The sequence below is a fragment of the Macaca fascicularis genome, chromosome 1, assembly GCF_037993035.2.
Source record: "Macaca fascicularis isolate 582-1 chromosome 1, T2T-MFA8v1.1".
Taxonomy (NCBI): domain Eukaryota; kingdom Metazoa; phylum Chordata; class Mammalia; order Primates; family Cercopithecidae; genus Macaca; species Macaca fascicularis.
In genome coordinates, this window is record NC_088375.1 from 186,149,096 (window position 1) to 186,172,511 (window position 23,416).

Here is a 23,416-nt window from a genome sequence, read left to right on the forward strand (position 1 = left end):
TTCTCTCACTTCTGCCATTTTTTTGGTTACAAACAAGTACTGAACCCATTCAAATTCAAGGGAAGGGTATACTACTCAGAGGAAGGAGTGGCAAGGTCATGTACTATAATAACATGGGAGATTGGAGATATTGTTGCAGACATCTTTGGAAAATACAATCTGCCATACACAGCATGTGGCAGAGCCGGGATTTGGATTAAATACATCTGCCTCAAAAACGTTTGCTGCAATCTTTTAGCTCAATCCACAGGAACCTCTGCTTTCCTCTGTGCCCTGTAGCTCTTACTGCTGGTGCACACAACCACGATTTGGTTTCCTCCAGCCAGCTGGAGACTGGCTGGGTGAAAGCTGGGTGAGACGGCCTCCAGAGTCTGCTGCTCAGAGAGGTCATGCCCAATGCCAGCTTGTGAACTTTTTAAACAAAAGGACAGAGAAAGTCAGTCACATCCAGAGGAAGAAAGCAGGTGGCAGCCCCAGAGCCCAGCAAGCCTGCAGTACATTTCACTGTCATAAACAGCTTGTCTGGTGTTTTTCCTTCTCCCATCAGGCACTGGCCTGGGATGACTCAGGCTTTGACAGAAAAGGTGCCTTCAAATCAGGAAATGGGCCAGGATAGTGGAAAGCTCATGGTTCTGGAGACAGACCTGCCTGGGTTTGAGTCCTGACAGTGCCATTACCAGTTATGTGGCCTTGGACAAATTCCTTAACCTCCCATAGCAAAAAAGAGATAAAATAGCCTTCATTACTGGATTGTTTTGAAAATTAAAATGCACTTTTAGGCAAAGCAGCCAGTGCAGTGCCTGGCACATAGTAGGTGCTCTGTAAACACTAAGTTTCATGTTCTAGGCCATGTCCAACCCCAGCTTGGGGACTTCTTGAAGAAGAAGAACTCACTGAGAACTCACTTGCCTATTTCTCAAACACTTGTCTATCACCATGGTCCTGGATGGAGTAATGGCCCAGAAGACCTGGCCCAGCCCCAGACAGCACTGAAGGAAGGCCTGTGGCAACTGCCCAACAGTCCTGCAAATGCAAGCAACTGCATATTTTCTTCCCACTCCACTTTGTCCTTTCCACTGTGACCTACCAAGACCCCTCCCACCAAACACTCCTCTCACACAAGCCCTGACACACTGGAGGCTTCCAAATATGCTTGTTGGTGGATGGATGGATAGATGGATGCATGGTAAATCATTTCTGCACTGTTGCTCACTCTGTGTTTTCTCCCTGAAACGCCCCTTCAGTTGTCCTGCCTTTATAGACCAGCCGAGAATGGTCCTTCTCCACTGATCCCCTAGGACCAACCTCAGGTTCCTCCTCCTCTACATATTACCCTGCATGCCCCCCTCACCTATTCCTGAGTCAGGGATGTGAGTCTTGTTTCTCAGTAGGTGGAGGGTACCCTACCATGTGTTAGGCAAGAGAGACACAGAAGTGAATATGGAATGGTGCAGGTGCTGGAGAGGTAGTTTGGGAAGGAAGATAAACACATGCAGCCAGGGTACTCACTTTCAATCCCAGCTCTTCATTAGGTGCCCAACATTTTGGGAAATCACTTATCTTCTCTGAACAGTAGGAATAATATACCTAATTCATTGGGTTATTGTGAGAATTGAATGAGTCAGTATACATAAGGCACTTAAAAGATTGCGCAGCACCAAAGACTTCATGACTGAAACACCAAAAGCAATGGCAACAAAAGCCAAAATTGACAAATGGGATCCAATTGAACTAAAGAGCTTCTGCAGAGCAAAAGAAACTATCATCAGAGTGAACAGACAACCTACAGAATGGAAGAACATTTTTGCAATCTCTCCATCTGACAAAGGGCTAATATCCAGAATCTACAAGGAACTTAAACAAATTTACAAGAAAAAAAAAAAAAAAAACAACCCCATCAAAAAGTGAGCAAAGGATATGAACAGACACTTGTCAAAAGAAGAAATTTATGCGGCCAACAAACATATGAAAAAAAGCTCATCATCACTGGTCATTAGAGAAACACAAATCGAAACCACAATGAGATGCCATCTCACACCAGTTAGAATGGCAGTCATTGAAAAGTCAGGAAACAATAGATGGTGGAGAGGATGTGAAGAAATAGGAGCACTTTTACACTGTTGGTGGGAGTGTAAATTACAACCATTGTGGAAGACAGTGGGGCAATTCCTCAAGGATCTAGAACTAGAAATACCATTTGATCCAGCAATTGTATTACTGGGTATATACCCAAAGGACTATAAATCATTCTACTATAAAGACACACACACGTATGTTTATTGTAGCACTATTCACAATAGAAAAGACTTGGAACCATCCCAAATGCCCATCAATGATAGACTGGATAAAGAAAATGTGGCACATATACACCATGGAATATTATGCAGCCATAAGAAAGAATGAGTTAATGTCCTTTGCAGGGACATGGATGAAACTGGAACCATCATTCTCAGCAAACTAACACAGGGACAGAAAACCAAACACCACATGTTCTCACTCATAAGTGGGAGTTGAACAATGAGAACACATGGACACAGGGAGGGGAGCAACACACACCGCGGCCAGACAGGAGGTTGGGGGCTGGGGAAGGATAGCATTAGGAGAAATACCTAATGTAGATGATGGGTTGATGGGCGCAGCAAACCACCATGGCACATGTATACCTATGTAACAAACTTGCACGTTCTGCATGCGTATCCCAGAACTTAAAGTATATTTTAAAAAAAGATTGCCTAGCACATATTAAACATTATATGAATATTAGCTATTATTTATTTATTTCTTTGTTTTTATTGTTTTTGGAGATGGAGTTTCACTCTTGTTGCCCAGGCTGGAGTGCAATGGTGTGATCTTGGCTCACTGCAACCTCCGCCTCTTAGGTTCAAGCGAGTCTCCTGCCTCAGCCTCCCCAGTAGCTGGGATTGCAGGCATGTGCCACCACACCCAGCTAATTTTGTATTTAGTAGAGATGGGGTTTCGCCATGTTGGTCAGGCTGGTCTCAAACTCCTTACCTGAGGTGATCCACCCACTTCAGCCTCCCAAAGTGCTGAGATTACAGGCATGAGCCACCACACCCAGCCAGCTATGATTTGTTAATTCAACAAATATATATTTCATACTTATTGTCAGATGAGTACATGGGTATTTAGGTGATGAATAAGACAGATATGACCTCTGCCTCATAGAGCTTGCCTGCTAAAAGGGGCTATTGAAAAGAAGAGACAGGTAAAATACAGTATGATTAGTGCTCTGGTTGGTGCAGGCTAGGAAGAAGAGGTTGTGGGAAAACCTAGGAGAGACTCCTGTCCCAGCAAGGACAGCCAAGGAAGACTTATCAGTAGAGTGACAACTGAATTGAGTTCTTGAGGCTGAGAAGGAGTGGGCCCTGGAAGGCATGTGAAGGGAGGAAGAGTGGTCTGGAAAGATGGCACGTATGGGGCACAGGCCTGGAGGCAGAAGAAGCTCAGTGTTTCCAGAATGTGAAGGGCAAGGGGAGTAGGTGGGAGGTAGCAAGCATAATGTTGAGAAAATAATCAGGGACCTGACTATGAACAGTACTGTAAATCATGCTCAGAGATTTGGACTTTGAAGGCAACTGAGAACCGCTGAAGGGTTTTACTCAGCTGAGTGACATACTCAGAGCTGCATTGCAGAATCCCTCTGGCTGCACTGTAGAAAATGGACCAGACGGGGGCAATTCTGTGGCAGGGAAACTAGTTAGGACAGGATGACAGCAATCTAGGAGAAAGATGATGCTGGCCTATTCTAGGGGGGTGGAAAGAAGTGAAAACATTCAAGAGATGGTAGGTGTCTTGGAGAAGGGTTAGTGACGGCTTGGATGTTCAGAGCTAAGAGATGAGGGAGAAGGAATGGCTAAGGATTAAGCTGAGTAAATACATAATTCCCATGCTGTGAGATAAGTGATAAGTGCTTTGAATGAAGCCAGCTCAGGAGTCATGAAAATGTGGGACAAGGGCACCAATCACAGTTCTGGGAAGAGAGAAGAATATCCTGGAGGGCTCTAATAAAGAAATATCACCTCATTAGAGAAGCAAGGGGTATGAATTAGCTGAGGAGAAGGCAGGAGCGGGTAGGGAGGAACTTCAGCGGAGGAAATAACATGTATGAAGCCCAGAGATGTGAGCTATAATGCACAAAGAAGATATTCTGTTGTTGAATAATGATTGTTGTACTCATTCATATTAAGGTGTTAATGGTCAATATGAAATTGACCCTTCCCCAAGAAGTTTATGCTTTTACAATCACAAATCGTTACCAGAAAGATTCATTGTTGGAGGAATTTCAAGGTGCAGTGGGAACATGATTTAGGGTCACAGGGTTTTACCATTGTGCCTGAGGTTACTAAAGTGGATGACTGAGCCCTAAGGGTCAAGCAGGCACTGGTCTATATACAACCAATGTCTCTTGCCCTTGGGGTTTTTGCTTACCTGGCTCCATCCTGAGCCACCTGAGGCTAGACCAGAGCAGCCCAGTGATTTCCAAAGGGCTGTACCCTGAAAGCTACTAGCACAGGCTTTGGGGTAAGACTCCCTAGACTCATATCCTGGCTCCTTCTTTTCCCAGTTTTGTGACCTTAGGCAAATTACGTCACTGCGATGCACCTCAGTTTTCTTATCTATAAAATTAGGATAATAATAGTGATTACCATTTAAGGTTTTTCAAGGATCAAAAAAGAGAGCACATACAAAAAGCTTAGAACAATGAGTGGTGTAACTGTTTTTATTACTGTTATTATTTTTATTAGTAGTCCTCTTTTCACTCTGTCTCAATCTCTTTTCAAAGTTGCTCCTTAACACACACACCTGCAGATATGAAGCTGGGGCGGAACGTGGCAAGAACCTTTTTGGACTATTATCGGCTGAACCCCATGGTTGAAAAGGTGGCAATTCCCATGCCGAGACTACGGTAAGTGGCAGAGCAGAGAGGTTTGGGCTTGAGTTCTGCTCCACTGGCTGTATTCAGGGGCAACTTCCCTTAGCCTCTTGCTAAAACTCAGCATCCCATCTGTGCAGCAGGAAAGATAATCCTGGCCCTGCCACATAGATTTTGGGGCATAAGAGCATATTTCCTGAGCATAAAGAAAGTATCATTAAGAAGTCAGACAGTGAGGGCAAGGTCACATTCCTGGTTCTAACTTGGGAATCCACAGGGATGGGGCTTGCTGGGAGCTGGGTTCAGTCATTGTTCTAAATTAATTTGGGTGTTTCTATGCACTACCTCTCCTGATACCTCATCCTCTGAGGTTCCTATATGAATTTCTCTGATCCTTCAGTTTCCTCGTCTATAAAGTGAGGACAGCAGTCCTCACATACATGATTATTATGAGATATGTGTTAAAGCACCCAGCACAGTGCTGTCAGTACATGATAGTCTCCTTCCCTCAAGATGTAAAGGTTTGGGCTGGAGAGGACACACCCTTGAGAAGTTCTACCTTGGGTCCTCTTCTGGGGCCAACTTGCAGGGCCATTGAGGAGAGAAGGTCAGGAGGTGAGCCTCCACCCTGTCTGAGGACTTGGCCAGAGCCTGAAGCACTGGGCACTTCCATGACCACTGGCTGTGAACCCAACTAGCATAAGGACAGTGACATCACATGGCATCTGGAATGTGTTGGCCCTGCCCCATCTCTTAGACTCACCTCCCACTCCCTCAGTGGTCCCTCCTACTTGAAGAACATGACAATGCCCAACTCCTGGCTCTTGCCAGACCATTCTTTCCACTGACCTTTGCCATGACCTTGCTCATGTATGTGGATGCCTCAGGGCCTTTGCACTGATGCACCTTCCTCCCTACCCTGTTATTAATAAAAACAATATAAATCACTTTACTTATTGTACAGAGTACTTTGTGTACATTGTATTATTTATTCCTCATACACAGTATATTCCCCATCTTACAAATAAAGAAAAGGAGACTCAGAAAGACGATGAGAAGATGTGAGATGCCCGAGGACAAAGAGTTTTTGGGAGAGCCAGGGTTTGCTCCTAGGCTTTTATTATTTGAAAGCCGAATTGAAGTATAGCTAAGGTTCACCTCAAGTAGAAGTTCGTCAGCATGGGTTCAAATTCTGTCTCAGACTCATGTGAGTTATAGGATCTTAGGCAAGTTTCTTGGCCTCTTGAAGCTTTTCTCTGCTTACCTATGAATGGGGCTAATAACAATGATATCTAAATATGGTTTTGTAGAATGGATACAAGCTTAGCACAGTGCCCAGCAGCTGGTAGATGCTCAATAAATGTTTTCATGTCCTCCAGTCCCAGATTTCCAACCAGCTCATCAAGACCTAGGGCAAGTCCTTTGACTTGTTTGGTTGGGTGATGTCTCAGGGCCTATGTTCCACAATGCTATGAGTCATACATCTCTGAGCCCCATGTCATAGCATCTTCATGACAAGACATTCTGATACTCTGTCTCAGATTGTTTCTAAATCATCTGGGGTCTTTGTGCCCCTGCCCCCATTGTGCATGGCATATTAGAAACTCTTGCAGGAGAATCACGTCTATTACTTGTGCCCCTGAAGTGCCTGTCCTGCATTGTGCATACATGCATGTATACATTCATTCATTCATTCACTCAGGAAAAGCAACACTTTATACCAGGCCCCTGACAGGAAAGAAGTGCTGGGATGAGTGGCTGATTAAAGCATGACCCCTACCTCTGAGGAGTTCACCTCTAGAGGAAGATGCTCAGTTCATTCTTAGAAGTCATTCTTGATTGTTTAAAGTTCTTAAACATCTGAAGCTTTATGAAACTCAAAAGAATTCTTAGAATCTCATTTACAAGTTAATTTGGGGATTGTCTCTTTCAGGTCCTCTGCCTAAATAAAATTATCTTCATCCTTAATCATTTTTTTCTTGCATGTTGCATTGTCATATACCAATGAAATGGTGCTGACACTCAGGGAGACCTTAGTGATCCTCTAGTCTCTCTTTATGATACAGATGAGAACATGGGGACTTAGGCAGCAGAAGGAGCTGGTCAAAGTCATGTGGTCAGAGCCAGGACTGGAGCACAGGCCCTCACCCTGCAGTGCAGTGTATTCAGTGTCTACCAGTGAAGAGTTCCTGGAGATGGGAGAGGATGGAACCCTGACACAGATCTAAAGGACACAGGGGAGATCTCAGGGCCCAGACTTTAACTGTTCATGGCACTTCCTTGCCTTGAGCTTTGGAGCCCTCTTCAGAAAAGATCTAGAGAGCTCCTTCCTCATGAGTTCAGAGTTTTGAGGACTTGAGCTAAATGCACCCACCCTTAAATTAAGAAAAAAATTAATAACCTCCTCCCTATGCACACACCTCTGCCTCATCAAACTGTGAGTACCACTTAGCTCTAGATTGGTCAGTAATCCTTTAAAAATGAATTCCCAGGAGGGTACAAGACTCTGAGCTCTAATTTGGGTTTTAAATACTTCCCCTTTTTTGTATTATTTTCCACCCAAGCATCAAATAGCTTAAGTGAAAGAGCAGTTCTGGCTTTAAAGGAAAATTACATGTTTTGACTCAAAATTAATCTTTGTTTTCTCCCATCTCCATGGATAATTACAATATGTCACTTTCTGCTCACACGCTGGCGGAAACCTGCCAGCATCATTGGATACTGGGCCACCCTTCAGATAGGGTCCCTCGGGAGGGGCAGCAATGTGGGCACAAGAGCTCAGGCTCGGGGGCATGGCATTGATGACCAAAGCTGAGGCCCCACATTTTGTTTAGCACACAGTGGTACAGTCGTAAGCCCCAAATGCTCCAGCAAAGGGGATAAAATCAGACAGGAAGAAGGAACAGGGCAGATGTGCTTCTGTAGGTAAACAGAGCATGATTGTGGTCTCTGAGCAAGAGATGGACTCAGGCTCATTCACAGGCTGGAGGGGCTGGCTCCAGGGAGAGGTTATGATGGCTGTATGTGTGTGTAAGGGGGCTTATCAGCTCCTCAACACACTGGAGCCCACTATGTGCCAGTCCTTGTGCCAACTGCTAGAGGATTATAAATAGTCCCTGCCCATTGTGAGCTCAGATTTGTGGAGGATAAAGGCAAGTATAAATGTAAAGATAACAAACAATACTGAAAAGTGTATAAGTACTCAACTATGTATCAGGTTATGCCTTCTCTCAAAAACCTTCCATGGCTCCCCATTACCTTTAGGGTAATATTTCAACTCTTCTTGCTATTCAAGACCTTGGCCTACATTTTAAACTTCATTTCCTACTTTCTACACCCCTCCACCCCCATGAGCACCCTGTCTATCCCACCTGATTTCTATCACCTTGTGCCTTATGCTTCAGCCCAAACAAGTTAGCTGTTTTCTTGCCTTCATGTCTCTGTACATCCTTTTTCCTCTTGCTGGAATGAGCTCCCTTTCTGCTTGTAGATGGTGAGCTCCTAATTATCATTCAAAACTCAGTTCAAATATCACACCTTCTGTTTCCTTGTCTGTATTCTCCACCTGAGACAGAGCTGCTTCCTCTCTGCTGAGCTCCTAACTGTGTTTCGTACATACCTCTAGCATGGTGTGTCCTGTGGTGTATTGTCATAGCTTCTATGCATGTCTGGCTTCTCTGCTAGCTTCAGTGTCCTCAGTCTTACTTACTTCTGTATCCTTAGTGCATGGTGCAGGGCCTAGCATAGATTAAATTCTAAATAATTCATAAGTGTTACTGAGCTGTGGTAGAACTGAGAAAGCCCCCAAAATTACCCACTTTGACCCTTTCACACTAAAGAAAAGTTAGACCCAAGCAGAAGTTCCTCTCCTACAAAATCTGGCAAGTATTTTGTAGCTGGCAGGCACGTCCCAAAAAAGCTTCAGAGAGGAAGTGGCACTTGAACTTGGCTTTGACAGACATATGGAATTTTGATTGATGAAATAGAAAGGGGAGAGAGGGTATTCCACGCTGGGGAATAGAGTAGAGAACAGCCAGAAGCAGGACCTAACAAGACACATTCCAAGGCAACGTGTTGCAGGAAGTCAGGGACCCTGAATGGAGGGACCAGCTGAAGCCATGGCAGAAGAACATAAATTGTGAACATTTCATGGACATTTATTAGTTCCCCAAATTAATGCTTTTATAATTTTGTACGCCTGTCTTTACTGCAATCTCTGAACATAAATTGTGAAGATTTCATGGACATTTACCACTTCCCCAATCAATATTCTTGTGATTTCCTATGCCTGTCTTTACTTTAATCTATTAATCCCGTCATCTTCATAAGCTGAAGATGTATGTCACCTCAGGACCCTGTGATGATTGCATTAACTGCACAAATTGTTTAAACAATATGAAATCTGGGCACCTTGAAAAAAGAACAGGATAACAGTGATGTTCAGGGAACAAGGGAGATAACCATTAGGTCTGGCTGCCTGCTAGCTGGGCGGAACAGAGCCATATTTCTCTTCTTTCAAAAGCAAATAGGAGACATATCGCTGAATTCTTTTTCTCAGCAAGGAACATCCCTGAGAAAGAGAATGCATTCCTAGGGGTAGGTCTCTAAAATGACCGCTCTGGGAACGTCTGTCTTTTACGGTTGTAGATAAGGGATGAAATAAGCCCTGGTCTCCCGGGAGCACTCCCAGGCCTATTAGGATGAGGAAATTCTCGCCTAATAAATTTTGGTCAGACTGATTGTCTGCTCTCAAACTCTGTCTCCTGATAAGATGTTATCAATGACAATGTGTGCCCGAAACTTCATTAGCAATTTTAATTTTGCCCCAGTCCTGTGATGTCGCCCTGCCTCCATTTGCCTTGTGATATTTTATTACCTTCTGAAGCATGTGATCTCTTTGACCCACACCCTATTCGTACACTCTCTCCCCTTTTGAAAATCACTAATAAACACTTGTTGGTTTTGTGGCTTGGGGGGCATCACGGAACCTGCCGACGTGATGTCTCCCTCGGACACCCAGCTTTAAAATTTCTCTCTTTTGTACTCTTTTCCTTTATTTCTCAGACCAGCTGACACTTAGGGAAAGCAGAAAAGGACTCACATTGAATTATTAGGGGCGGGTTCCCCCGATATCTGGGGCCTAAACAATTTGTGCAGTTAACGCAATCATCACAGGGTCCTGAGGTAACATACATCCTCAGCTTACGAAGATGATGGGATTAAGAGATTAAAGTAAAGACAGGGATAGGAAATCACAAGAATATTGATCAGAGAAGTGATAAATGTCCATGAAATCTTCACAATTTATGGTCAGAGATTGCAGTAAAGACAGGCATAAGAAATTATAAAAGTATTAATTTGGGGAACTAATAAATGTCCATGAAATCTTCACAATTTATGTTCTTCTGCCATGGCTTCAGCTAGTCCCTCTGTTAAGGGTCCCTGACTTCACACAACAGCAATGACAAGGCCAGAATGTTTAGAGTAAATGATATGGTGAAGATAAGACTGAAAGTTCATTTCTAGTCATCAAATACTCCTCAAGCACCTACCCCATACCAGACCTGCACTTGGCTCAGGAATTATAGAGAAAAAGCATACACATCAAACTTATCGTCTCATAAGAGAAAGAGATGAACAAAGAACCACCTAGAAAATGGCAGGCGGAGGAGTGATGAAATGTACAAAGTGCTAAAAAGGCCTAGGGATGGGGGAAGCTTATTTTTTGGGAATTTGTCTTCCCAAAGGAAGTGGGGCTCTTCCTCTACCTCTTTAGAGGTAGGGAAGGGAACAGCCTCTGCAGAGACCTAAAGGTATGGGATGTTTTGCCTTCCAGTGGCTCCTTGCACTCTCTATGTCCCCATCTTTGGTTGATGGCTTTTTGCCTTCCTAGCTCACCCTCCCTAAGTCCTTCTGCATATTCACAGTCCTCTCTAGCCTTTGCACAACTTGTCCCCTTGCCACCATCCCCCCATGGCTGCCCCAACTATGACCAAACCTGGGCCTGCCTCCTCTTTCTCCCCGTAAAAACATATTTACGTCCTGTGCTCCGTTTGGGTGTTAAGAACAACATCCTTCAATGACAGATGAATAGCACCTTGTAATTTACAAAGCTCTTCTTCAACCTCCATTTACCAGGGCCTATGAGGCAGGAAGGACATGAATTTTTCTCCTATTTTAGAAATAAAGAAATAGAGGTCCAGAGAAGGTAAGGAACTGCTTCAAGATCACATTGCCCATAAGTTACACCTCATGCATGTGCTCCAGGGTGTTAATAGGTACTGATGTCTAGCTGTATCTCACCTATTCTGGCAGCCTTGTTATGTTAGCAAGGCTCTTCAATGAATGTGGATTTTCAGGCAGTGAGGCTTCCTTTAAGGAAGGAGGGTATGTTAGGGCAAGGTGTCCCTTTATGTGGTGCCACCTATTCTGTCTTTACCTTATTCATGACTCATCAACAGTAAAGAAAAATGGGTGCGCCAAGGTCAGAGCTTGATGGGTTCCAAATCTTCTTCTTCAATTTGAATTCAAACTTAGTTCAAGAGATTCTCATATTTATGACACTAACCACTTCCTGACACATATTATAGTTATTGTTTTGTGTAGGTATTTTATGCAATTGTCTCCTCTCCTAAGCTATAAGCAACTTGAAGACAGTATCAATGCCTGCTGGTCTTTGTCACCTTTAGTGTCTGTGGGAAGAAGACCAGGTTACTGTTCCTGGGAGGTTACAGTCCAGTGGGGAAGATAGACATGCACACAAATGATTTCATCACAGTGTGTATATGTGCTGTCTTCTCTCTTTCTGTTATCTCCCCCTTTGCAGGAAAGAAAAATCCCCTCCATACAAGCACCCACTCCTGCGGGGCCCAGCCAGCAACTACCCCAACGGCAAAGGGGACAAGAAGAGCTCAGTGAACCACAAAGACCCTTCAACCCCTTTTTAAAGACACGGAGTCCTGGGAGGTCTTATGGGGACAGGAGCGTGCATTTTCTGCTGGGGAATGAAATTAATCACTCTTTTTTAGCTTCCGAGGATTTGTGGATTAATGCATAGGCTAGTGAAAGGGAAGGGATACAATGAGAAACTTCATCATTGATTTTCCCTTTTTCCAATGGAAAATCAATTGTAAGCCTTCAGCTCAAAAAGCTCAGGAACAAAATAGGAGACTGGAACCAGGTGAGCACAGATGCTATTTTCTACAACACAGAGATCTTCCAAGATGAGGAAAACCTACACATCCCTTTTAAGATACTTGACACATATCAGGTCAGTTCTTTCAAAGCCACTTTACATTTTTAAGTTTTATAGTTACTGCAGATGGTTACCTTTTAAATAGGCTTGATTGTTTACAGATTTAGAAATGCAGTGTTTGTATTTTCTGATCCAAAACAACAGCAACAACACATGCAACCCAAGGGCAAATGCATCCTAGGGAACAATGGGACAGGATTTTTGAAATCACAGTGGACTTAAATATATGGTCACTGTATCTAAGCTGCATGCTTCCTGATTCCCTCAAACCCCAGCATGCAGATTTAGAAAACTGTGCTGAGAGCTATTTCCCTATTTCCTGGGTAGTTTAATTAAAATTTTAGCTCCAAAGACAAAAACGCACTGGTCCTTCATTTTAAAAGGTTTATTATGGTTAGTCTCCAGATCCCAGGAGACAGAGATTAAGCGTGGCCCCTGAAGATGTGGGCATTGCTAATCTACATTGAGGAAAGTGTGATTGCCAGGCAAGGAAGATGCAAAAGACACAAGGATGCACCCTGAGGCAGGGAGGAATGATAAAATAAAATGGTAGTAGCAATTCCCAAGGTGTAGCAAGCTAAATATTGTGCATTTTTTGTGAAGAGTAAAGTGCCTTTGTATGATGAACGGGTCCAGGGGAGTCTGCTCCCTTCCTGTCTGTGGAAACAGCAGGCTGAGTCACCATGACAGCCTGCTAATTAAAATGACCTCCCGGAAATGAGGATTAGAAGACGGGGAGAGGCAGGGAGGCTCCAGGGAGGAAAAGCCCTTAGCACAAAGCTCCACTAAAGCATTTTTTGTTTGTTTGTTTGTTTGTTTGGGTTGGAGATTATTGAAGTTTGCTACAAAAATCAAAAGCAAAACTTGTTCTCCTTTGCATGCTGGTTTTCAGAAATAATAACAAAGAGCCATATGTTGATTGGCTACAAATGTCATGTTGTACATACAGCCTCTCCCCTGGGTTCGTTTTGCCCATAGGAACACAAATAAAGTGTTTTGTGCAGCTCTTCTGTTCCTCTGAGCATTCTTGGCACCTTTCCCTTTCGGTCTCCCACTGCTCAAGAACCAACAGGCAAACCCCCAAACTGGTATAACCCTGACTTTGAGGTCAAGGACTTTGTTATCAAAATAAGGGACAACAGTCAAGTCTTGATTTCCAGCAGTTCCCGTGTCAAAGTCCCGGGGAGTTTAATTGACTGCAACCAGCTTGGCATGCACCAAGAGTGTGTCAGTCTTTTGGAAATGATAGCATTATTTTAGATAGCATGAAAAGAGGCAGAGTGCATAAAATGAGAGAGACAATAGTCTGGATCCATGTTTCCTTGGCCAGGTCACTTCCATAATGTTGTGATCATATATTGGCCCATATATTTAAAACTACATTGAGTAATTGGATCATAGACTACACAAACAGCAGGTATAATGATGATTTAAGAGCAAAAACTTGGATCCAGGCAACTTTGGCTCATTCTGCATTCAAACCCTACTTCTATTTCTTTAAAACTGTGTGATCTTAGGCAAGTTATTTAACATCTCTAGATCTTAGTTTCCTCGCCTGAAAGATGGTCATAGTAATACTTACCTTGCTATAATAGTTATGAAAGTTTAATGAACTTAGGTGTGGAAAAAGTAGGCAAAAATCTTTATGTGCTCACTAAATGGTAGCTTTGATCATTTGGAATATGACTAGGAAAGTGAGGTGTCTGCAAATCCTTCCCCATTAGAAAGGAATGGAGCAGTTTATTGTTTAAAATAAAAAATAAGAGTGAGTGTGAATAGGAAAGAAAGATCACAGTCTCCAAAAAGTTAAAGGGACATCATTGGACAAAAGAAGCAAACTTGTTCCGTGTTGTCCAGAGGTAATAACCAAATCTGGGGAGTGAGTCTCAGTAAGATAGATTTCTGCTCAGGATGAGGAAAACTTTTAGTGAATTGAATTGCCAACCACTGGATGGACTCCTTTGGAAGACCATGAACTCCCCATCACCACAGGAGTGCAAGAAGAGTCTGAACGACATCTATCTGGGAGGAAATAGAGGGGACTTCCTTTCTAGGAGGATGCTGGGTTGGAAGTTGGATGCCCCAAAGCGTCGCCTCATGTCATTTCTGTGGACGGGGATGACATGGGACAGGATGTTACATTTCTGGATGTCAGCAAATGGAGTGTACAGTATAGTACTTAATGCTAGACACAGTGATATTAACTGTCTCTGAATCATAGCATATGGGCTCTGCTAAAATTTCCCATTCCGAGAGAGAGAGAGAGAGAAAAAAAAAAAAACTGGCTATAAGGCAGCCTGTAGGGGGGTGTGTTTGCAAGATGAACTATCTGCTTTTCCACATTGGCAGAGCAGGAAAAAAAGGGCTGGGCAAGAGACCAGGGTTTGTCAGCAGCCCTTTGTGTGGTCTTGGCCTGCTCAGCTTCTCCTTAGCTTTCTTGGACAGGGTTATACCTATCACCTCAAGCTAGAGGGGAAAGGTTTTCAGCACTGAGATGGAGGACAGCACCAAGAGGTGTACAATCAGCCAGAGGCTGCTAGCCCACCTGGCTCCAGCAGGGGGCGCGCCAGCCTATCTTCTTGTCTAGCCACGTCTGTCTTAGATTAGAGCCACAGGTGGGTGGAGCTGCCCACCAAACCAGTGTTGTGTGCATTTCCGAGGAGACAGGCAACTATGCAAAAAGTAGGGGTGGGAAGGAGAGGGATCATGCCAGGTCTCTACCTGGCTCTCACGCAACTCTCCATACTGATGCAGTGCTAGTTTTGCTCTTTATCAGTTGAGAGGTGCAGAGACAGGACTAAAAGTCTGTTTACCCTCAGCTGCAGCAGACAAACTGGAGATTACCCAGTTTCTTCATTGATAAGCCCGCCGCAGAGGAGGCTGGTGATGATGTTTGTTTTGCAGCAGCAACAGTGAGACTTTAGCTAGAAGTTTTTTCTATTGCCTTTTAAATGGAGGCAGGGGCGGTAAGTACAGAAAGAACTGGGATCCTTTCACTGTAACTCAACTGACACACCTGAGACCTGCCTTAGAGAACCCAATTCCTTTTTCTATGTAGTAAGAACAGAGCCAACTATGGAAGTGTAGGCCGATTAACATTTGTGCAGCATCGATTCATACATCCAAATGTTTACTGAACACACACTGTGTGTCAGGTGTTGTGCTAGATGCCTTTGTATCCATTGCCTTAGTTAATGTTCCCAACAGTCCCATCAGGTAAGTATCATTTTCTACACTTCAAAGATGAGAAAAAATGAGAATCTTAAAGGTAAAAACCTTTTTTTTACACTCACGTGTCTAGAACCTGGATTCTAGAACCCTGAATCCAGAACCTGGATTCAAACACTGCTCCCCTTCCACTACTTTGTGCTGGGACTTCTCCACTTGTCTCCAGGTAAAATCACATCAAAAAAAGAAACAGGTTAAAGCAGAATAACAAGTAAACAATGGCATCATTTAGAGATAGTGGGGGATAGGCAGAGGGGAAGGAAGCATGTTAAGTTTACAGGCTGGGAAAAATGTGTAATGATTTCAGGACTTTTTAGCACTTGCTGCTGAAGCCCTGCCTTCTTCCTATCTCTCATTCCCATACATCTGTCTGACGTTCTTCTAGCCACTCCAGAGTCCTCCAGAGAGCAGAGTTTAGACAAGGGGCCCATTTATCACTTGACATGCAGAGGCTTCCAGATTATCCAGGGACCCTGGAATCTCAGCAGGGTTCTTGGGCCCATCCTGACACACTCTGGGTTACTGGCCCCAAGCAGATAATCTAGCTCTGGTTCCCTATCACTTCCTCCTTCTGGGGTATGCAAAATAAGCCTACTATGTCCCTCATTTCTTGTTCGGAATTCTTCCTCCAAGTTCTTGCCTTCTGAGCACTAAAGAAGTCCTTTACCTTGTGGCTGAGCTTAGCCAATGAATCAGGGCCAGAAAGAAGAGGGGAGACATAACATAATAGGAACAGCCCAGGTTTAAAGTTAGGCCAACCTAAGTGTGAATCCCAGCTCTTCTGTTAAGCTGTATGGCTTTGGGCAAATAATGTAATCTCTTTAAGTCTCAGGATCCTCATCTGTAAAAGGGACTGATTAATATCTACTTCCTATATTTGTGGTGAGAATTGAATATAGTAACATCTATAAAATACCTCGAACTCAGTAAAACTCTTTTCTCAAACCATCCTCACCCCTGCTCTGCCTCTCATCTGCTTGCTAGAGTTGGAAATCCCTTCTCTAGAGCCAAAGCTTTTCTTATTCCCAGATGACGTAGAGACAGAAGTACAAATGCTTCCTGAGTCGAGGACAAGAGTGAGAGGAGTGTCCAGAAGAAAGGCAGTCACACTGAGGGATCAGTGTCAAGCTAGGGACCTAGGTTTTATTCATCTCTGTGGCCTTAGCACTTAACACACATTATGTAGCAGAGTCTGTGCTCACTGAGTGTGGAATGAATAGTGGGGATGGTGAGAGTGGGGTCACCCAAAAACCCTGAACCCTTGAGGGAGGGGAAAGAGGCTTTGGAAGTTGGGACTCTGAACAAATAGGAAGACAGTGTTGAACATGATATTCACCCAACTTCATGTGAGGCTGAAATGACTAGACTAAAAAGAGAAAGGGGAAATAGGTTCTACAAGATAGCATGTTTTGTCAATATCATAGCAAACAAATCTTACCAGGATATATACAAAACTCATTTTATGTTACTTACATAATCATACAGATCTGCTATGCCAGCTGAAACTCAGGACTTCCCCGAGGCACTCACATGTCTGTCTTCATACACCAAATTCGGGTGGTATGCTGGTCAGGGCTTGTTTTTTCTACTTTGCAGATGAAGAAATTCAGATTAGTGTGATTAAGTCCCATGCCCATGGTCCACAGCCAGTAAGGAACTAGGACAGGACGTGGACCCTGGATACAAACACAACTCTATCACACCTCTCTCTCTCGGTTCAGCCCCAAACCTCAACACTAAGCCCGACCAAGCCAGAAAGTCATCCTGATGATGCCTATTATAGCTCCTTAGTGCTTAAAATTTACTTGTTCCCCTAAAGACCTGGGATCTATTTTTAGCTGACCCCATGTCAATCTTAAGTCCAAATCTGCTTCTCTCTCTGGCATCAGCTGTCTTGATTAATATTCTCTTTTTCCCTCTAGTTGCTCAGGTTGGAAGCCCTGCCCTTGCCTTAACTCCTTTATGTCTTTCTCCTCACACAGCTGACAACCACCAAGTCCCATTGCTTCTGCCTCTTTGATGTGTCTGCCTTCAAGTAGTATTATGGAGTGACTCTGAGTCAGACAGACCTGAATTTTAATTTCAGCTCCACCACTTGCTAATAACCTTATAAATCATTTAGAGCAGTTTACTTGCCCCATCTCTAAAATGGGACAATAATGCCTATTGGCAGGTTTGTTGTGCACTTCCCTTCCTCTATCCTTCCCATGCTTTCCCTCCTAGCCACTCCCACCATTATTTCCTACCTGAATTGCTGGAATGGCCTCCCTGTCTGCAGATGCTCTCCTGTTAACCCATTCTCTGCTTGGAAGCTTCCAGGAGCTCCAGAAAACATGATCCCATTTTGTGGTACTTCTTTCAAATTAACTGGCCAAGCCAGGAGCCTGGATATCATCCAACTTTTGTGTCTTTCACACCCCATTTCTGTTCAATTGCCAGATCCCACTGGTTATGCCTGCTTGTTCTCTCTAATTTCCAGCCAACATCTCTATTCCTCTTAACTAAGAAAATCCTTCTCATCATTCAAGACTTAGCTCATGTGTCCCAACTTCATGACATCCTCCCAGTCTTAGCAGTTGTCATTAATTGCTTTCTTTTCTTGGTTGCCCTAACACTTTGCTTATTCATCTGTTTATCAAATTTTTTTTTTTTGAGATGAAATCTTGCTCTGTCACCAGGCTGGAGTGCAGTGGTGTGATGGCTCACTGCAACCTCGGCCTCCCGGGTTCAAGCAATTCCCCTGCCTCAGCCTCCTGAGTAGCTGGGACTACAGGCATGCACCAACATGCTCAGCTAATTTTTGTATTTTTTTGTATTTTTTTAGTAAAGACAGGGTTTCACCATGTTGGCCAGGATTGTCTTGATCTCCTGACCTTGTGATCCACCCGCCCAGGGTTTCCCAAAGTGCTGGGATTACAGGCGTGAGCCGCCACGCCAGGCCTGTTTATTAATTTTTCACTCAGGTGATTGTCACCTCCCGCACTATCATTTAATGTCTTTGAGGGCAAAGTTCAGGTTTTATTTGTCTTCACACCTCCTATAGAACCTAATGGTTCCAGACAGGTCAGAGGTACTCAGTAGCTATAGCAGAATAAAAGAAAGAATGAACGAAATCTCAAATCCAAAATTCTATCCTGACCTTACCCTGATAACTGAATCCTAATTATGGATTTATCTTCCCAAAACCTCAGCCTCTCTGAGACATTCCACAGCTCAGATTTCCTCCATGGATTCCTTTACCACAGAATTACGCTCCAACTTAGCATTAAGGCAGCATGGTATGGTAGAGTGCTTTAGACTCGGAGTCAGAGGTCCTGGATGATCTTCAAGGCCCCAGTGTCCACGGGGACATGGAGGAGACAGATTTACTTAATTCTCCAACAGTTTCCTGAAGGCTAAATTCTTTTTCAGAGTTCAAGGCAATTAGATCCTTTTTCTATAACAATAATCATAACAACTGTTGCTGGTGTGGTAATAACTACTACTTCTGCTGTTGCTATTAGTACTAGTAAAAATACTGCTGCTGCTATTACTGTTACTGCTGCTACTATTACTAGTCTAATCTACTTCTACTATTATTCCCATTACTACTGCACTGCTGCTGCTGCTGCTGCTTCTGCTACTATTACTGCTGCTATTGCTGGTACTGCTAATCTAATGCTACTACTGCTGCTGCTACCACTACTATTGTGGATATTGCTGCTACTACTAATCTACTCCTCCTTCTCCTGCCGTTGCAGCTGCTACTGTTACTGCTGCTGTTCTGCCCTGAATGAGTGCTTACTTGGCTCCAGACCCTGTACTGATTGTCTTGTCTTACATGATCTCATACAATCCTCACAACACCCCCATGAAGCAGGCATTATTCTCCTCATTTCCCTGCTAAAGACACAGAAGCTTAGGGAGACTAAGGAATCTGCCCAAAGTTGCACAGCTTGTTGTAAGTAGAGGAGCCTGGGAGTCATCAGACTCTAATGCTTGTGTTCTTTTCGTTTTCCCCTCCTCCTTTTTGGGTACAGTCCTAAGACTGACAGTACAATAAATATTTAATGCTTATTATAAAAAGCCTCCACCTCAGGGAGCTCACTGGTTTATGTTTGTTCCTGTGCATGACCTCATTTTGCCTGATTCCCCTGAGCCTTGCTTTAGGTGGTCTCCTTTGCAGCTGGGTGTCCCCATACGTCCTCCATGCCTGAGTCTCTTCCTTTGAAACAACTGCTGTGAAATGATTGTCTTAACAGGCAGGATTGGTGCTACCCTCAGAATTGTAACAAGTGAGGTGCTTTGCCGGGATATTAGGATGGGGTAGTGCAAAGGACGCCCAACTCCTTCTATTAACCCACCTCTCCCACACTCCTGCATTATAAAGAGGGTGCTGTGTCACCAACTAGAGGGAGTTTTCCCAGTAAATATCCCAAAGTCTTCCTCTTCCTCTAACCCAAGCCACAGTCTATCCTCAACTCCCAGAACTCAAATTGTCAAGTCAAATGGATTTAAAGATGTAGCCATTAGGAAACTGGGTTCTGCTCCTAGCTCTGATACTGCCTGGCTGTATTAGACATTAAGTAAGTCTCTTGCCCTGGATGGAGTTATCCCAGAGCTTCAATTGGTTTCAGTTTCTTACTCTTTGATATGGAGACATAATCCTCAACTGACATAATCTTCAACCGACATACTCCTCAACCGAAAATAAAAGAAAAAGAGAATCGTGAGGATCAACTGAGAAGATAAATGGGAAAGTACAGTATTTTGAAAAATATTTTCCAATATTTTCTTTCTTCCGAAACCTCATAAAGGTCCCTACTTCATCCATGTTTTTAACCTGAACTTTCTCATCACTAATTTATCCAACACAAATAATTAAGCATCTGTGTTTGCTAGGCACCTCCCCATTCCTCTCTGCTGCCCTGATTTTCGCTGATTCTACAAGACCCCTCCTTCAGGAAGTCTTTTCTGGTGCAATGGCCCTGAGCTTCTAGGGAACCACTGTCTAAACATTTCATTTGACACTTGGTAATGGCTTTGGTATTTCACTTTGGTGTATCAGCTCTCTTCCCAATTCAACTTTCCATTGTTCTTGGACTGAGATGTTTAGAGAGGGCCAAAAACAGTCTTACTCATTTCTGGGGCCCCAGGGCCTTAGCATAAGGCCAGAGACAGAGAAGCCATTCACAGAGAATTTGTGGCTGTTGCTGCTGCTGCTGGTGGTGAGAATGAGACTGAGGATGCCTGTTCAGAGCAGAACATTTTTGTGATGCTGACACCCCTCCTTTTCTCTCTCCCTCCAGAAGTTCACAAATAAGCAACCCTGAAACTTCTGGATAAAGTGGAGCAAACCTAGGTTATAGGCCCGCATAGGAAGTTGTGAGACTTTAGGCTAATAGTATCCATAGGAAAGAAAAGAACAAAGGAGAAAGCTGGGGAGAGACTAAGACAGGTGAAAGAGATAAATTGACTATGATGTGTTTGAGGATATGTGTACGTGTGTACTACCATTATGTGCACATCTTATTGAATAACTTCTTTATATTTGTGTGTGAAAATGCATAAGTTTGTTCAGTTGTGAATATTAGATGACAGATCACTGTCAAGTCTAAGCAGATTTTTTTACATCTACTCATAGTCAGAGGTCCTGGGTTAAGCTGCTGTTTGAAATTCTGTCTACTTTCTTGACATTTCATCCATATTAATGGATCACCCCTCTGCCCCAGCCTCCCAGGGACTGTGCTCAGCACGATGTCAGGGCCACCTCTCCTCCTTCCCAGTCCCAGTGAAGGCTGATCCTGGCTGATTCAGCCAAGCCAGTCCCTCTGGGGTGGAGAGCTCACCAAAAGTCTCCTTTTCAGACTCTATCTCCAGGTGACCTTGTGTTTAGGTCTCTTTTCTGTATTTGAGCTTTGTGTTCCTGTCTGTTTTTCTCTTTTTTTTTTCTTCAGATCAGCCTTAACTAAAAGTTGAAAAAGACTGCTCATGTGGTGTTATGAAGAAGGGAGAGGCAGTTCTCCTTAACACCCCTAATACCTCTCCAAAGTGCTCCTGGAGCTGAAATTCCATGATTCTGGGGGGTTTGTTTCTGTTCAATTTCAGAAGCACTCACTGAGGGCCTGCCCTAACATAGGTCGAATACCAGATGGTGGTCAAAAGTGAAGGGTGCACAGCTGTGAAATAAGTACAGTCGTGCACCACCTAACAATGTTTCAGCCAGTGCCAGACTGCCTGAATGACAGTGGTCCCATAAGATTATAATACTATATTTTTATTGTACCTTTTCTATGTTTAGATTTTTTAGATACACAAATGCAAGCATTGTGTTATAATTGCCTGCAGCATTCAGTAGAATAACATGCTGGACAGGTTTGTAGCCTGGGAGCCATAGGCTATACCACGTAGCCTAGGTGTGTAGCAGGCCATATCATCTAGATTTGCATAAGCACATTCTATGATGTTCACGCAACGATGAGATCACCTAACAGTGCATTTCTCAGAACATATCCCTGTCATTAAGCAATGCATGACCGTACTTCATTGCTCTGGCCTAAAGAGCAGCTCCACAGAACTCGAGACTTTGCCTTTACTGAAAAGCAAATACATGGTGTGGGGACTTTCAAACATTAAGCCTATTTGTCAGACATGCCTTAATACATTCTTTTCTAAGTTTAGTATTCATTCTTTCTTTTATTCATTTATCCTTAGGGAGGCCATGTGGTTTGGTTGAAAGAGCACTAACCCGGAGCCTGGATTTAAACCTAATTCAGCTGCTGTCATTTCCCCTCTCTGAACCTCAACTTCCTCACCCACCGAATGGAATTAAGAATGATTGCTCTTTCTAAACCACAGGATTACTCTGAGGAATTTCAGGGAAGGTGAATGTAGTGGGGAGAAAGAACTCGCATTCTCTGAGTTCCTACTAGAGGCAGCACTTTGCATGCATCCATTCTGTAGCCATACAATAGGAAGGGGACAGGAACAAGTGAGGACTGTCAGGAGCAGGGACAGAGGCCTAGAAATGATCCATTAGGAGTCTTAACTGGAATCAGAGAGACCGGGAATCTAATCTCTATCTGTTCCTACCATTTATATAACTTTAGAAAAGTCACTGTGCCTCTCTAAGCCTCAGTTTTCCCATCTATAAAATGGAATCTGTTGAAGTAGGTGATCGCTAAGGGCTCCTCCAGTTCTGCCATTTTGGGTCTCTAGGAACACCCCCTTCAACCCACTTGCCTACCCTAAAAATGATCTCACACTGACCCTGGTGTGCATGTCAGGTTGCTAGGCTCTAATGCTTGTGAATGAGGACTAGGTAGTGAAGTTTCTTTCTTTTTTTTTTTTTTTTTTCTGAGATGGAGTCTTGCTCTGTCACCCAGGCTGGAGTGCAGTGGAGCAATCTCGGCTCACTGCAACCTCTGTTTCCCAGGTTCAAGTGATTCTTCTGCCTCAGCCTCCTGAGTAGCTGGGATTACAGGTGCACGCCACCATGCCCAGCTAACTTTTGTACGGTAGTGAAGTTTTATACTTAGTTTAGCAACTCTGGTGGTGATTCCTGCCTTCCAAAGATTCTTTCTGTCCTCAGACTTGATGCTGAACCAGAGACCTCTGGAGAGGCGAGACGAGCTGGTGACACCACGAACCTTGCATACAAGAGATGCAGTACTGAGGACCTAATTAACATCACCGTGCAATAGGCACCATGGAGCACACTTCAGCTGCCAAACAGAATAAATAAAGCAATGTTTTATCTTAAGTGTTGTTTAACAGTGAGTAGTAAATAGACCGTGTCTTATTTACTGTGACTTTCCTGCACAGGCTTGCTATGGCTGACCTAGACCTCATGAGACAGCATACCCTGATTTCAAGGGTGTGCATTATAAGTTGCTTGTCAAGCAGATGGAAAATTGGGCCTCTGACTGGATGTTGTAATAGGCTCATGCAGAGATGTGGGCACAAGAGTCTGGAAACTGATGTCTGACAGATCAAACTTAGAGTCCTGCTCTGCCACGATGTGGCCTTGAGCCATCCCTGTGAACCTGTTTACTCACTTT

The 23,416-nt window shown here is 43.7% G+C and overlaps 1 protein-coding gene across 7 annotated transcripts in view; it reads left to right on the forward strand.

The window, feature by feature from the left end:
• The window catches only part of LOC107126370 (AGBL carboxypeptidase 4), a 1,456,730-nt gene extending 1,433,595 nt beyond the window's left edge, over window positions 1–23,135 (forward strand). For 4 of the 7 annotated variants that reach the window (XM_074007238.1, XM_005543434.5, XM_015452583.4 and 1 more), the window contains 2 exons: window positions 4,831–4,927; window positions 11,721–13,152. In XM_074007238.1, coding sequence (XP_073863339.1) covers window positions 4,831–4,927; window positions 11,721–11,841 — 218 coding nt within the window. In that variant the 3' untranslated portion in view covers window positions 11,842–13,152. Of the gene's footprint in view, window positions 1–4,830; window positions 4,928–5,483; window positions 5,863–11,720; window positions 13,153–22,947 lie in introns of those variants that run through there. The other 3 variants (XM_065522904.2, XM_005543438.5, XM_065522893.1) reach the window with 2 other exon arrangements.
• The last annotated feature ends 281 nt before the right edge of the window (window positions 23,136–23,416 follow it).